The 17316-nt window shown below is 42.9% G+C and overlaps 1 protein-coding gene across 2 annotated transcripts in view; it reads right to left on the reverse strand.

Moving 5' to 3' along the window:
• The window catches only part of TDRD3 (tudor domain containing 3), a 285859-nt gene that overhangs the window by 4932 nt on the left and 263611 nt on the right, over positions 1-17316 (reverse strand). For both annotated transcript variants that reach the window (XM_034758382.1, XM_034758383.1), the window contains one exon: positions 3387-3521. In XM_034758382.1, coding sequence (XP_034614273.1) covers positions 3402-3521 — 120 coding nt within the window. In that variant the 3' untranslated portion in view covers positions 3387-3401. The remainder of the gene's footprint in view (positions 1-3386; positions 3522-17316) is intronic.

The following is a 17316-nucleotide window of genomic DNA, read 5'->3' on the forward strand; positions in this document are numbered from 1 at the left end:
GCATAGATGCCAGTTACATTTTCTGAGGATGAATCATCTCAATTTTAAAATAATTATACACTATTAATAAATTAATAAACTATAGCTGCAAAGAGATCTTCGCTAAAGATTCAGACCACAATGAAGATTTTTATGTGCTATTTTTTGTGCTGAAGTCAGGTATCCTTTCACCTGACAATTCCACGATAGGCTCACTGAGGCCTAGATTCTAATGCAAGAGTTGTAGAGACTTTTTGTTGGGCTCAGCGAGTCGATTAAAAGGGGAAATTACTTGGCTGTGTACATTGCTCATAAAGTGGCTGGAGTGCAGGAGTCTTGGACACAGGAAGACAACACTGATTTCAGTAGAAATTTCACCTATGTATCTGAAAGGAGACTTTGGGTAACTGGAAATGGAACAGAAGGAATAGGCATCTGAATAGGAACAGGAGCAGTCACCTGGCAATGAATTCCACAGATTGACTGTATCTTGTGTGAAAAAGTATTTCCTTATGTTTGTTTTAAACCTGCTGCCTACTAATTTCATTGGGTGACCTCTTGGTCATGTGTTATGTGAGGAGGTAAATAACACTTCCTTATTCACTTTCTTTATACCATTCATGTCATATGCCCCCCTCAGTTGTTGCTTTTCTCAGATGAATAGTCCCAGTCTTTTTTCTCTCTCCTCAGATGGAAGCTGTTCCATACCCCTAATTATTTCTGTTGCACTTCTCATTACTTTTTCAAATTGTAATATATCTTTTTTGAGATGGGACGACCAGAACTGGACACAGTATATAAGGTGGTGACATAGGATGTACTTAGATAGTGGCATTATGGTATGTTCTGTCTTATCTATCCTTTCCTAATGGTTCCTAACATACTGTTAGCTTTTTTGACTGCTGCTACACATTGAGTGGCTGTTTTCAGAGATCTATCTACAATGACTCCAAGGTCTCTTTCTTGAGTAGTAATAGCTAATTTGGATCATATGGCGCCACTTCCCCTCCAGTGTGACCTACGCTGGTATTCCTATATATTTTGTACTCTGGTATTACTGTGACCAATACCATGATTCCACCAAGTTTCTGCAATGCCCATTATATCAATGTCCTAGTTCAATACCAGGCACTCAAGTTCACCCATCTCAGACTTCTTGCATTTATATTCAAGAACTTAAGAAATCTCTCAATATTTAGCTGTCCGCCTTCATGTGATGTAATTGAATGGGACGCTTTTGTTTGTCTGTTTCTCTTCAATTCCTACATGTACTTTATTAACTTCTCTCCTCTCCTCTTTACCAGGATATAGAGTATCCCCATTAATAAATCCTCCCCTAAGGGATGTGTCTGTTCGAACTATGTGCTCCTTCAAACCTGTCAGCTTTCTCCCTGCCCTTAGTTTAAAAACTCCTGTATGGCCTTTTTAATTTTGCATGTCAACGGTCTAGCTCCATTTTGGTTTAGGTGGAGCTCATACTTCCTGCATAGATTCCTCTTTCCCAAATTGTTCCCCAGCTCGTAATAAACCTAAATCCCTTCTCCAAACTCCATTATCTCATCCACTCATTGAGACTTTGAAGTTCTGCCTGTCTAACTGGCCATGTGTGTGGGACTGGAAGCATTTCACAGAATACTACCATGGAGGTCCAAGGACTTTAATCTTTCTTAGAAGCCTAAATTTGGCCTCCAGGACTTCTCTTCTACCTTTCCCTATGTCACTGGTACTTACATGTGCCACAACCATAAGCTCCTTCCGAACACTCCACATAAGTCTATCTAGATATCTTGAGAGCTCAGCAACGTTTGCACTCATCAGGAAATTCACCATGCGATTCTCCCGGTCATCACAAACCCAACTATTTGTATTTCTAATAATTGAATCCCCATTACTATTATCTGCCTTTTCCTAATAACTGGGATTCCCACCTAGGAGGGGCATCCTCAGTGAGAAAGGATACCATGACATCATCTGGAAGTAAGGTCCCAACTATGAGATTGTTTCCCTCTGCTCCAGCTTGATGTTCTCCTTCCCCAAGATTTTCATCCTTCTCAACAGCACAGAGGCTGTCAGACTGGGCAAGGGACTGCTCTACTGTGTCCCAGAACATTGTGTCTATGTACCTCTGACTCTCTTATCTCCTCCAGTTCAGTCACTCTGGTCTCAAGAGTCTGCACTTAGTCTCTGAGGGCCATGATCTCCTTGCACCGAATGCATACACAGTGGCGGATTAGCCATTGGGCCAATGAGGTCCGTGCCCAGGAGCCTGGGCCAATTAGGGTGCCTCTGCGTCCCGACCCACTCTGCCCACCCAGCACGCCTGCTGGGGAGCAGGATCAGGGCGCAGCGACTTGTCCTACTCTGCCTGCCTGGGGCTCCTGCTAGGAAGCAGGGGAAGCCCCTATGCCCCGACCCCATTTCCCCAGCAGGAGCGCCAGGGAGAGGGGAGGACTGCAGGCTGGAAGGGGCGGTGAGGGGCCCGCACTTGCTCTGGCCCAGAGCCTCATAAACCCATAATCCACCTCTGTGCACACATATGCCACCTGCCCACAAGGCAGGCAAACATACATGCTGCATTCAGTGCAATAAACTGGACAGCCCCCACTCTGCTGTCAATATTCAGGTATACCTCAGAAAAACATTCAGTGACAAAAACACCAAATATATTTTTCATCTATCTATGTTCTGTCTACAGAATTGTACCCTATGTATGCACAATTTACAACCAAAAAGATACCGAGTCTTTATAGTCAAGGGGAAAAAGAACTAAATCAAAGCAAAAATTTGTTGTGTAAAAGCTTTTTCTTCTGATTGCAAAGGGTTGATTCTGAAAAAACAGACATGAATAGTAAATCTTTATTTTAAAGATTACATATTAGGTTGTTTTATTATCAACTTGATAAAATATTTTAAAAGGAAAATATGAAACTTTTTAATTTAGTATAATTGTTAAAACAAGTATTTTACAACGACACTAAAAGACTCTAGTACATACATAAAGCTGTAATAACAGTCATTTCTAGGTGTGGATTTTTGGCTTATGCCGCATAATACTTCTGAAAAATGCCATTATTACAATATAAAGCAGGCCATGTCATGTGTTCTTGCTTACTTATTTTAATAAGACTTTTTATAAGAAACACCCATTTTTTCCCCTAGGAACTTTACATTGTAAATTTGGTCCTAGTATCTTGTAATAGAAATTACTATAATTTATTGTACTTTTTCAACCTGCTCAACACTCAACAAAGCTTCAGAAAATAATCCCACAAAGTTATTTTTCTTTTTAATTATGGTAACTTTGAACAGCTCATATTATAACAATAAGGTACATTCCCTTTGCCACAATGGATGCACTTTTGTTGAAACTGAAATCCACAAATAAAATGTCACTACTACATATTTACCTTTTATTTTTCCTATTAGTTTCTAGCCCTTGGGGGTTGATAAAACTGTTGGGTTGGTCGTGTGGACCGTCTTGGCTGACCATCACCTCCTCTGCGGAACTCTAGAGTTTGCTCATAAGTATCTTCCTCCTCCTCCTGCAGGTAAACAGCATTGTTTTAAATGTAGAGAGTAAATGAATGCATTATATACGAATAGAAACTGCTGAGTCTATGCTGATAATCATTCAGGAAACTACCATGACATGTAAACTGCCATAATGGATCACTCTTTCAAATTTTTTCAAAACTAGGAAATCAAATAGCAAAAAATTGAAAAGTTTCAAAACTAGATCTCAGAAACAGCAGGAAAAGGTTTTAGAGACTTGCAGCAGAGACATACATGTATAAAAGTACAAATTCTTTTCCAAAAGTCATACAAGCAACATAATCAAGAAGCAAGATAATTTTGCCAAAACCAGTGAAAGCTGGAGAAACTGGCCCTTGAGAGATTAGAAACATGGGGAGAATATAACAAAGAGAAATTCAACATGGAAAAATGCCAGTGAAGAAATCTGGGGAGAAATGTCCAGAAATACAGATCTGAAACAAGAGGTATAAATCCATAAAGGAGCAAAGCTGAAGAGGCCAACAAGCAACAGTGAACAGCAAATTAGATATGAATTTGCGATGTGCAGTGGTAATAAAAATAGCCTCTGTATATTCAGAGGTACCAAGTAATGGCATAGAGAAGTAATTACACACCTAGAATATTGCATTCTGTCCTGGGCACCTCAAAACAAGAAAGATATTGACAAATTACAGCGAGTTCACAGAAAAGCAACAAAAATAATTAGGGGGCTGCAGAGATTGATTTATGAAAGAAGATTAAAAAGAGCTAAATATATAGCTTCTCTAAGAAATATTTTAAGGTGCAAAATGTTAGCTGTCTACAAAACTTAAAGGGTGTATACATTAAGAATGGGGAAGAATTATTTTGAGTGGTACAAGAGGATATAAAAAATGGTTACTGTGGAAGCAGAGAAAGAACTGTCAAGCATTGCATCCCCTTCCTGTCAGTTCTTTCTCTGCTTCCACATTACCTACGTTTTTGTGACTGTTGTCCTTCGAGATGTGTTGCTCATGTCCATTCCATTCTAGGTGTGTGCACGCCCACATACCCAGTTGTCAGAGATTTTTGCCTTAGTGGTATCTGTAGGGTGGGCTGTCGCGCCCTCTTGAGTGCCACACTCATGCGTGGTATATTAGGCGCTGCTGACCCTACGGCCTCTCAGTTCCTTCTTGTCGGCAGGTAATGGAATAGGCATGAGCAACACATCTTGAAGAACAACAATTACTAAAAGGTAAGTAACCATTTTATCTTCTTCGAGTGCTTACTCATGTCAGTTCCATTCCAAGTGACTCACAAGCAGTATCCTCGGAGATGGGCTCAGAGTTCAAAGTATAGCGGCTTGCAGTACTGCTCTACTGAAACCAGCATCATCCTGGGCCTGCTGGGTAAGTGCATAATGGGAGGTGAACATGTGGACAGACAACCAGGTGGCCGCCCTACAGATATCCTGGATAGGCACTTGGGGTGTAGCCTGAAGATATTATGTTGAGCGCCCAATAGTCCAAGGTCAATCATGACCAGGCCGACAGGAAGGGGAGCATGTGGTTGAGGAAAGAGCAGGGGGGTGGATCCTGGGAAGTGACTGGGGTGCCGTCCTAGGGCGCATCCTCAAAACATCTGCTTCGGCTTCCTTGGCCTGTGGAAGAACAAGGCTGGAAGGAGGAACAGGAAGACAAAGGGTGATGCCATTTAAATTCTTTGTGTCTATCCACCTTTCTGTAGGAGCTGGACAGGGGGGACACCTTGGGACCTCGATGGAGGCGGAGGCGGAGGCGGCAGCGGATAGAACGGCTTTCTAGCCTGCTGGGGGGTATGAAGACCCAAGGAATGGAGGGTGGCACAGGAGTCTTTCAGGCTGTGAAGCGGTGCGATGGTCAGCTGCCCAAAGAGCCCTGCTCCCTCAAATGGAAGAGTAGTCTGCATCTCCTGGGACAGCCCAGAGGACTGTAACCAGGAGCTGCACCTCATGATCACCGTGAAGGGGACTACCCTGGCCGCCAAGTCCATAAGGTCCCAGACCAAATGGAGAATGCTTCTTGCCCCTGCTTTGCCGCCGTCCACCAACACAGCAAACTCCTGGGCTCAGGCTTGTGGGAGGCCCTCCTTGAACTTGCTGATGGAGTCCCACAGGTTGAAGTTGTACCTGCCTAGCAGGGCCTGATGGTTAGACACCTGAAATTGCAGGCTGGCTGTTGAATAAATTTTCCTGACAAACAAGTCCAGCCTGTTGGCATTTATTTTTTGGTGTGCCACTCACCTGGCCCTTTCATCGATGGCGGAAATGATCAGGGATCCCGCTGGAGGGTGGGTGACAGGTACTCAAATCCTTTGCAGGGACATAATACTTCTTTTCCACCTTCTTGGAGGTAGGCAAAATGGAAGAAGGGGGTCTGCTACAAAGACTTGGTAATTTTAAGGTGAATGGGCAACGCGACCCGGGCCGGAATGGAGGGGGGTATAACATTAAAGAGGTGGTCAGACTCCTCCGTTACCTCCTCCGCCTCTAAGTTAAGGTTGGCAGCCACCTTTTTGAGCAGGCCCTGGTGCTCCTTGAAGTCGTCGGTGGGGGGGGGGGGGGAGGAGCTGCTCATTTGCGATGGGGCCCATCACTGATTTGTCCGGAAATGACAAAGATGAATGCACAGCAGGGGGAGGGGCTGCTCCTTGGGCGTCAGGGCCTGCTGTGTTGCCCTGGCGTCGCATTCGGCACCATGCTCTGACTTGGGTGCTGGCTACGTCAGGGGTAGCTTGTCCGATGCAGCCTGGGAGGAACGGTGGGAGTACGGGACCGGCATAATATGTACACCCCACCGGTGCCAGTACTGCAACTGAGCAGGCCATTGCCCCTGTCTCCATGCTGCCACCACCGCAGGAGCCGTGCCGATCTCACAGGCCGGTGGCGACTCACCTTTTATAGGCGAGGGGCTGAGCTCCCCTTCAGGCTTGGACCACGGCCCTTCTGGTGACTGCTGACTGACCCTCATCGGTGACTGGTAAGGAGAGGGTGAGGACTGGTGCCTGTCCAAAGAGTGGTACCAGGGAGCCGGAAACCAGTTCCGTGACCGGGAACAATCCTGAACTGGGGGGGCTCCACACCTGGAAGACCACCTAGGCGATGATCTGCATTGTGGAGAACTCTGGTGGGAGGCCCGACAGTACCATGAATACGGGGATCGGCATCACGACTCAGGTGTCCCATGCTTTGCAAATGGAGACCTTGACATCAGGGCCCTGTGTTTTCTAATCGGGGACTGGCTGCAGTGCCGGGGTCTGAGGCTGTGGTGATGGGGACTGATGCTGCGGTCCAGGGATCGGGGATGCTCCACTGCTTTAGGGGGTGGTCCCATAACTAGTTTTCCCATGAATACCGGGGCCTTGGCTGGGTCCGTCACCTGGCTTGGCGTTAGCAGTGCTGGTCGGCCTACTTTCTCTTTGGCCGCCAGGCCCGCTTCAGGCAAAGATAACCTAAGATCTAACTAAGTACATATCAATTAACAACAAAGGAGACAGAACAATGGACTGAAAGAACTGCTAACGCTCTTGCGATGAAAGCCAAGGCACTCTGACCAACTGTCATGGGCGGTAAGAAGGAACTGAGAGGGTGTAGGGTCAGCAACGCCTATTATACAAATGCATTAGTGCGGTACTCAAGAGCGCATTACAGCCAACCCTACGGCAAAAATCTCCAATGACTGTGCACATGGGCACGCACACACCTAGAATGGAATCAACATGAGCAAGCACTCAAAGAATTAAGAGAAATGCCATGACAAAGGGAACATTTAGGTGTAATATCAGGAGAAAAAATCCTGACTATGAGACCATGGTGAATAATGAAGATGACTGGTCACTGATTCAGAGTGATCTGAATTGCTTGGTAAACTGGGTGCAAGAAAACAATATGTGCTTTAATACAGCTAAATGTATACATTTAGGAACAAAGAATGTAAAGCCACACTTGCAAAGAGGAATCCCCTGCTCAAACACAGCACATTCAGTTCAAGCAAACAGTTATTTTTGTACTATGGAGTTTTTCAGACAAACAGGATACTGGGATTGTGAAAAGTTGAAAAGGGGGACATTATTGGTTGATCCCAACCCTTAATCCTATGTTACCCATCACTGAACACAAACTAGAGGAGACTATTAGCTTTTTGCCCTATAAAGTTACGAACTAAAGGAGTACAGGGAAATGTTAGCTCAAGAGGCGGAATAGTTGTATTAAGAAAGCCACTTGGGAAACAGAGTCCTGCATAGTGAGTAGATCACTTTTGGTTCTCTCTTGCTGGCTGTTTTCCTCATAATGAATAGGAATATAAACCAATACCAAAAAAGAGGACAAGTGAGAACTAGGATAGAAAGACTAAGAGGAAGAAAAAGCATCTTTAATTCTGTCAAATACTATAACTAAGGAGGCAGAAGTATTGGTTTCTTAAAAGTTGAGTAAGAAGCCAAAAGTCTTTAGAACCGAAATATCATGCTTTTCCTCTCCTATAATGCAGTGTGCAGTTAACAAAGAGTTAAATGGAAATTAATCTGTAATCTGTTTTCTAAACAGACAATGATTTAGAGGTTATTTTAGAAATGCATATTATTTTCAAATATTTTTCCTTTTTTAGCTGTCCAGCTGCTTAAATGAAGGTCCCCTTTGTATAAACAAGGTTCTTGGACACAGCTCAGTATCCTAGGGCACAAATGGATTTGATTGCCCTATGAAGGGAGAGGCAGTCTATACAAGAGAAGAAAACAGAATTTCCTGTACAGACATAGAAGGGACATGTAGGTTTTTTTTTTTTTTTTTTTTTTTTAAACACATTTTATGGATTCACCATATCCAAAAGCAAAGAACAAATGGGTTCTGGCATAAAAGCTCATTCAAATCAATACACAGAATATTGCACCTAATACTATAACATTCTTCATAATATGAAACAACATCAGCAACATCAATTTCACACAAACTCATAATGAGAAAAGAAGTAAAGAGAATGTGAAGAAGAAGGGAAAAGAAGGGTGATTATTTTAATCTGTCTTGCATACAAAGTATTTCAAAATGTTTTGCAATGACATATTAGTGATGTATAACTTTTCACATTAATTATAGTAAGAGCAGAAGGACAAATGTAGAAACATGGCGTAGCAGGCAAAAGGGTGGTTATTTTTATCATTTGAACACCTGCTCCTATTTAATCTCAAGGATAAACAAATTACTTGAAGTAACAAAAACATTGTCTTGACTAAAAGACAGTTTAAACCCATAAGGAGTGAAAGCTAGCATTATAGCACAACCTTTTGTGCCTTAGTCAAAAATTTTCAGAGACTGTAGGTTGGAAACTGTGGATTTGGATATCTCGCCTTCTGTTATCTGTAAAGGTTTTAGTCTTTCTTTAAAGTTGTATCTATTTTTCAATAGTTCATCTCTGAAAGTGTCCGGCAATTGTTTAGCCCTCAAATAATCCCTTGCAACAGAACAAATACGGTTGATAGCTCTCAGTACGAGACGGAGCTGGAATATTAGTTTCACTTGCACAGAAGTTGATCAGTGTTTATGAAGGTACAGCTGTAGTTTTATGTTCTCAATTCTGTGATGTAATCGTGTTTTGAAATATTTTAGTTCATTAACAGATGCTTTATATTGGTCTTGTGGTTAAGTCTGAGAATCGGGAGTCAGAAGATTGGGATTCTATTCCTGGTTCTGACACCAACTTCCTTTTTGACTTCTGACCAGTCACTTAAATCTCTTTGTGCCTCAATTTCCCTATTAGCAAAATGGGGATAAAATACTTGCCTACTTCACAGGGGTGTTGCAACTCTCAGTTAACTTTAATTAGAAAAAAACTGACTATGGATGGAAGATGCTATAGAAAAGCAAAGTATTATCTCTGAAGTACCTTCCTTTAGGTCTCTCTCATTCATTCTAAGGAAAATGCAATAAAGAATAGGCTAGATCATGGCTTTTCAGACACTGCAGAATTGGGGTCGGAGAAGAGGAAGCTCTTAGAATCATCCCGGAGCAGAATACCTCCTGGAGCATAAGGTCAGCATGTACTGAGGCATCAGACTGTAGAAGGCACTTGACCCACCTGGGGCCAACTCTGAAGTAGTTTAAGGACTATTGCCCTGCCCCTGCCCTAGAACTACTGGCACCATTATACCCTCTTGTTCCTTGCAGTTCCTGAGTTTAAAAAATGTGACTGTGCCTACTCACAAGCCCTTGTTGATCCATGTTGCATCTCCTTCCTCTACCCTCTAAAAAGTTTCTGTATTAAAACACAGTTCAAATAAATATGACCCCTGAACAATACACTACTCTAAATCCTAGTGACGGACTAATATAATTAATACCAAGAGTTTCTTTTCATGCCAAGATTCTCTGACTGATTGCACCCTTTCTTTCTTTTTGTTAGTGACAAATTAAAACTTCCATAGTAGATACTAACTGGACAACAACTGAGTGGGACCAGGGAAAACATTGTAATGGATGAAGAGAACCTTCCAAGAATACAGTTTGTTCAACAACTGTTACCAAATATATTTGACAAAACAAATGTGTTTAATGGCCTATGCAGTGAAATCCTTTTCAGCTATCCACCTACAAGGTTACCTCCAGTCAATCATTCTGTGTAATTGTATTGTAGTATGAAAAGCTTACCAAAAAAAACCTGAGTGTGCTAGAAAGGGGGAAACACCTTTCACAAATCACAGAACTCTCCACTATTTACCAAACTATGTATTATTGTCATTAGATTCATGTTCTTGAAAACAAACTTAATATGTATCAGTGTTGGTTATTCTAAATTTGCAGATAAAGCAAACACAGTTAACAATGACATTTCAGCACCTAATTAACCCACTTTCATTTCTGCAACACTGAGCTATATGAAATACAGAAGGTTTTTCACCATCCACAGGAAAAATACGATCTACAATATAACAAACTAAAGTAAAGTAAGTCTTAGGACCTAAATTATGAAACCCTATTTTATACCATAATCAGACTTTTACTACTGTCAGTATGGAATTATTTAAACTTTGAGATGCTGAAAACTTTAATAGGAAAGTTTCCTGATTTTTTCATCATTGTCAATTTTCAGTTTTTGTTAGTGTATCTTTCTTTCTAAGTTACAGAATCAGCAGAACTAAAAGCAAAAAGTTTTTTATACATTTATTTACTTGCCAAGAGAATGAAGACAGATGCAATCTGAGATTTCCTACAATTCCCTGCCAAAGTTTTCAACCCTAAAATAAAAAGACTACCCTTCTTAAGAGTGAAGAATTAACCTGGGCTGTCTGTTAAATGTAGGTTTCTCTGGAACAGACAGACTAAACTGCACAGAATTATGGCTGAAGATTTAGCAATGTATTCTAGTATTTTTCAAATGCGTGTAGTGAATCAGCCATCTCATTTTAATAGCCTAAGCCAGGCTTGAAGCTATTCAGTAGTAGTTGAGTATACCATGAAAAACACTATACATTATTTTACAGGAGTGATAGTCTTTCCTCAAAAAAGACCCAGACTAAATAAATTAAAGAATGAATTACCTTTCACCAATAATGAATGGGGTCTTGTTGTAAGGATGACAAGCACTTCAGAGCAAAGGTCATTGATAAGGTATAACAAGAGAGTTTTCACAATTCCTGGCTTGTACAAAGCCTCTGTTCTTAATGCTGTTGGTCCTTGGAACCCCAGAAACACAGCTGATCAGTCCAAATTAAAACCAAAAATTGAGTAAGACAAATTTTACTGTACTGCATTCCATTATAAATATAGTGAAGAGCTAAAGGTGCACACATTCCAATTCAATTAGCTTTGCTACAATACAGTCTGTAGTGAAATGTAAAAAAACAACAACCCCCTCCCCCCACCATTTCTCCCTCTTCTTTGAAGCCTTGGGTGACACAAAAGGAGGCTTTGTAACAAGTGATAATGACAGAGAGATAATTTACTAAACAACACTCCATCTGACTCTTCCCTCTTCTTTCTCTGCATCCCCTCCCAATCTCTTTCCTCTCTCCAATACGTGGTTCTCCCGCCTCTGCTCACTATCTCCCACCCTCATCTGTTGATGTCTTGTCCCATGTTAGCTGCTTGCCTTCTGACCTTCACTCCTTGTTTGATCTCAAATGCTAAAACAACTGTCTCACACACCAAAATGGCCACTTGATTGACCTTATCTTCACTATGTATATCTCCTTCTCTGATTTTTACATTCCCCCTCTGCCACCAACACTTCACCTCCTTGACCACTGCCCACCCACTCTCTAACTCATCTCCATCTGTGGAATTTGCTGTCAGATCCTTCCATTCCTCTTTGTCTTTCTTCTTCCAGCACAAAGTCCATCCTTTGGGTCACGCATGCATTTCCAAGATCCACTTCCTTGTTGCTGCTCCTGAACATCTCTGGAGAAGGTTCCGGGATGGGGGGGGATAGCTCAGTGGTTTAAGCATTGGCCTACTAAACCCAGGGTTGTGAGTTCAATCCTTGAGGGGGCCATTTAGGGATCTGGGACAAAAATCTGTATGGGGATTGGTCCTGCTTTGAGCAGTGGGTTGGACTAGATGACCTCCTGAGGTCCCTTCCAACCCTGATATTCTATGATTCTATGACCACATAAATTGCTTATATTACAAATTTGCTGTCCTCGTTCAGTTATGCCACATGCCTTGACTAACAACACTGTTTCTCCAGCCTCACTGAGTCATGTTCACAATTGATTATTTTGACTCCCTCCAAGATCCCGCCTGCCCTCTTCTCCTTTTCTGTACAAGATCTTGCCAACTCTTACAAATATCTACATGATCCTCTATGATCTACCACCTCCTCCAGAACTCTTTATCCTCTTTCTCCATCACAAACAGAGAGGTTTCTCATTTGCTCTCTGCCCCTAAAACGTATATTAAAATTGTATATATGCGACTGTCTCCATCTTCCCATCTCTTTGTATGTTGTTTGTTTCCCTATATTGTAAGCTCTTTGGGATAGGATCATGTCTACCTGTTTGCACCACACCCTGCTGCAATGGGCCCTAGTCAGGACCTCGGACTCTACTGTAACAAATATTAAATAAAATAATAATAATAATGAATACATAAGGAAAATTACACAAGGCGGAAGCAGTTACAAAGCAATCAGTTAAATGCACAAACAGAAAAAAAACAGTTACTGGCTTTTGTAACTGTTGTTCTTCGAGATGTGTTGCACATGTCCATTCCAATGTAGGTGAGTGCGTGCCGTGAGCATAGTTGCTAGAATTTTTTCCCTTAGTGGTATCTGTCAGGTTGGCTCTAGCGACCTCTGGTGCCGCACACTCATAGCGCCGGTATAAGAGGCCCTGCCAAGACTGCATCCTGCAGTTTCTTCTTACCAACCACTCTGAGAGAGGGGCTGGTGGGTGGGTCTTCGATAGATATGTAAATATCATTTTAAAAGATAACCATTTAAATGATTAAAATTATATCGTTTAGCCGGGTAACCAATTAAAGGGAAAGGGGCAGGGGCTGCTCCAGCCGTCTGGCGCAGCTGGGGCTGCTCTGGCCGGTGCGCAGGGGTTAATGGTTAGGGTGGGTTAATGGTCAGACTAATATTTACCAGTTAACCATTTAACTGCTTAATATTTTACACCCCTAGTCTCAAAATGGACATATACAACATCTCAAACAACAACAGTTACAAAAGGTCAGTAATCAGTTTTCCTCTTCAAGTACTTGCACACATCCATTCCAATGTAGGTGACTCATAAGCAGTTGCACCAGAGGTGGCTTGGAGTTCAAGGAGAAGCTGCAGCATAGCATGGCCAAAGTGGGCATCATCTCTAGATGTTGAGAGGTTGCATAGTGCGCTGAGAACATGTGCACCAAGGATTGCAGCCCTGAGATATCTTGGATAGGAACTTGAGCTAGAAAAGCTGCCTGAAACCTTATGGGATGAGCAGTCGGGTTCAGCGGAGGGGGGCCCTTGCGAGGTCATAGCATGCCTGGATACATGATGTGATCCAAGATTAAATTATCTAAGCGGAGATGGGGAGCCCCTTAATACTTTCAGCTATCGCTATGAAAAGCGGTGTTGATTTACAGAATGGTTTGGTCCTCTGATTACAGAATGCCAGGGCCCGTCTGACATCCAGGGAGTACAGACGTTGTTCTTCCCTATCTGCATGTGGCTTAGGATAGAAAACTGTCAGAAAAATCAATTGGTTGCAGTGGAATTGAAAAAACACTTTCGAGAGGAACTTTGGACGTGGGCATAGCTGCACTTTATCTTTGAAGAAGTTTGTATATGGGGGCTCTAAGGTGAGGGCTCAGATCTCTGACAGTCTCCTGGCCGATATAATGACCACCAAAAAAGCCACCTTCCAAGAGAGGTGTAACAGCGAGCATGTCGCTAGTGGCTCGAAGGGCAGGTCTGTTAGTTTTGACAGGACAAAGGTTAGGGCCCGGGGGGGAATTGGTTCCCTTATCTGAGGGAATATCCTCAGCAGGTCTTTGAGAAAATGAATTACTATTTCGTGTGAGAAAACCGACCTACTGTGATGAAAGGCTGAAATGGCTGCCAGCTGAACCTTGATTGAAGTGAAGGACAGTCCTTACTGCTTCAAAAACAGAAGATATTCCAGAACAAGCTGCAATGAGAACTGCATGGGCAGAACTCTGTGATGGAAAAAACAGATGGAGAATCGTTTCCACTATGCCAGGTACGTCACCCTAGTGGAGGGTTTTCTACTGCCCAGAAGGATGCTACGAACCTTCTGTGAGCAAGCCTGCTCTTCAGGGTTCAGCCATGAAGGTTCCAGGCCATCAGATGAAGCAAGCTGAGGTTTGGGTGGAGCAGCTGGTGATGGTCCTGTGTGATCAGGTCTGGGTGCAGCGGAAGCTGGATTGGGGCCTCCAATGAAAGGCGTACACGGATAGCCACGCCAGAGCTATCAGGAAGACCCATGCTTGGTCCTGCTTAACCTTCATCAAAACCTTGTGAATCAATGGGGGGGCGGGGGGAGAGAGAGGGCATAGAACAGGGAAGTCATCCATGCTAATAGGAAAGGTGTCCATAAGAGGCCTGGGGCTGTGACCTCCTAGGGAGCAGAACTGCTGGCATTTTCTGTTGTCATGGGTGGCAAACAGGTCTATATGGGGAGTCCCCCACTCTTGGAAGATGTCCCTTGTGATATCTGGGTGAAGGGATCACTCGTGGTGACTGGAAAAGGACCTGCTGAGGTGGTCTGCAAGCTGGTTCTGTGCACCAGGTAGGTAAGATGCTTCTACGCTGATTGAATGTGAAATGCAGAATTTCCAGACGGACTGCCTCCCAACATGGGGTGGGGGGAGGAGTGAGCAGCGCCATGCCTGTTGATGTAGTACATGGCTGTTGCACTGTCTTTGAGAACCAAGACTCTCTTGTTTGTGATGTGGGCCAAAAATGCCTGACAGGCCAGGAGGTCTGCCCTGAGTTCCCTGATATTGATTTGGAGTGAAAGCTCCTCTCGACACCACAGGGCTCAGCTCTTGAGATGCCCCAGGTGGACTCCCCAACCCAGCACCGAGGCATCAGAGACCAGATATGTGGATGGCCGGCACCTCACAAAGGGTACTCTCACATATACTGTGTGGCAATCCAACCACCATGTCACTGAGTCCAGGACTCAAGATGGAATGGTGAGCATCATGTCCAGATATGTCTGGAAGTAAAGTATACTGTGGCCAACCAGGCATGGTGAGGTCTGAGCCACAGCCTCGAATGTCATACCACATATGTGCACATATGGTACCCCGAACTACCTGGTACACTGTCTGCTGGAGGATGGTGCATTCCTTGCTGAGGTATGCAAGTTCGGCGTGGGTGCCAGTGCCTCTGGTGGGGGCTGTAGTGGTATTGGGGAGGAAGAGCGGCCCGACACAGGTCTCGCACTGTCCCAGTCCCCTTGCTCCCTTTCAGTACCAGGGAGTGACTTTGTATTGGTGCTTGCAATGCCTCCTTAGGCACTGGCAAGGAGGAACGGTGCTAAGAGTCCCTACTGGCGGGATGTGCACTCGGTACCAAAGCGGAGATGCTCAGTGCCGAGTGTGATTGCGACTCTGATGCTGGTCTCAGTGCTGCCTCCATCAGGGCCTTCAGCCTCACTACCTGGTCTTTCTGGGTGCAGAGCTTGAACTCACTACAGATCTGTCAGCGATCATTCCTGTGAGCTTCCCCTAAGCAGTTGAGGCAACTCAAGTGAGGGTCGATCAGTGGCATCGACTTGCCACGGGAAGAGCAGAGCTTAAAGTCTGGTGATCGAGACATACCCCAGCACCGGGAAGTGGATAAGCCTCTCCAAAAAGTGTAGAGGTGTCCAAGAACTCTACCAACTAAACTTACTAAAACTACTTTTTAGTTATTTTTAAAAATCAAATAAATTTCCACACATCTAACTAACTACTAAAAACTATATACACAACAAATGAGAGGAAACCACTGGAAAACACTGCTGAAACAATGAGGGAAGGTCCAGCAGCTGTCATAAGCGGTAAGAAGTTACTGAAGGGCGCAGGCTCAGCAGGGCACCTCATTCCGGTGCTATGAGAGTGCAGCACCAGGGGGCACTAGAACCGTCCCGACAGATATCACTAAAAGAAAAACTTCTGGTAACTGTGCATTGGGCGTGCACACACCTACACTGGAATGAACATGTGCAAGCACTCCAAGAACAACTACTGTTATAACTATTTGGGATCAGTTTAGGAGAGGGAGGGTGGAGCATATTAGCATTCTTTAGCTATTTACAATAGTTCATTTCTTTGAAAAAATGTCAAAATAAATAATACAGTATTTGCACTAACATTATGTGAATTTCCTACAATACATAAATATTTAGCTCCTTAGCAAACTGCTCTCCATCTCTAAACGCCTATCTTAAGGGCTTGAAGTATTGCATGGAGTATCCTGCGTGAAGTACTACAATCTAAATCATACCCTGAAAGGAGGCAGTTTTTTGCCAAGGAGAAAGAATGCCACAAACTCATAGGGTAGAGGAAGGGAAGAAAACTAAATTAAACCTCAATCCTTGAAAAGTCTTGAATAAAAGGCAAAAGGCTTATAAAAATTAGCAGGGTACTGTTTTAACAGCCTTAAGTGTTATTGCAATTTCAAGTAGCCTTAAACCAGAAGGTAAATCTGAAATTTCACATAAAGGAATGTATTAACAAAACACACACTTGTATCCATTAATCTAACAGGAAAGGTTAAACCGATCTGGCCTCCTCAGCACTGTAATACTCTTCAAAATACAGATATTATTATAAAGGACAAGATAGCCCAGGAGTGTATGTCTGTGCTACACAGTTGCTAATCTGGATCATTGCTTTGAGGCTGTAGATGTGTGGAAATTGATTTGATTTTTAAAAATAACTAAAAATACACCTGTCCAAGGCTGTAGGCACCATAACACACAATTAACACCACAATTTAAATTTCAGCAGGATTAAAGTGATCAGTTCAGCAGATCAACTAGACTGTCACCTACCAAAACATTTTTCTATATCTATATAATCTAAGAGACATACCTTCAGCCTTCTTCTAAAGCCCTATCAATCAGATGTTTTTTGCAGAGCACTGAAAGATTATGATATATCATTTCATTTTACTCAAAAGCTTAGTTTAGAAGCTCATTTAATTAAGAATTATGGGATTGTACAATAGTCACTTTGGGAAAAAACATGATATTACACAGTGATGAGAATGTAATTTGAGTTTGGGATTAGCAAGAATATAAAACCATAACCAAAATAACTGTATTGCTATATGCTTGTTTTTCTTACAAGATAAATTAAAAGGATAGGAAGGGGGA

This window comes from Trachemys scripta, chromosome 1, assembly GCF_013100865.1.
Source record: "Trachemys scripta elegans isolate TJP31775 chromosome 1, CAS_Tse_1.0, whole genome shotgun sequence".
NCBI classification, from domain to species: Eukaryota; Metazoa; Chordata; order Testudines; family Emydidae; genus Trachemys; species Trachemys scripta.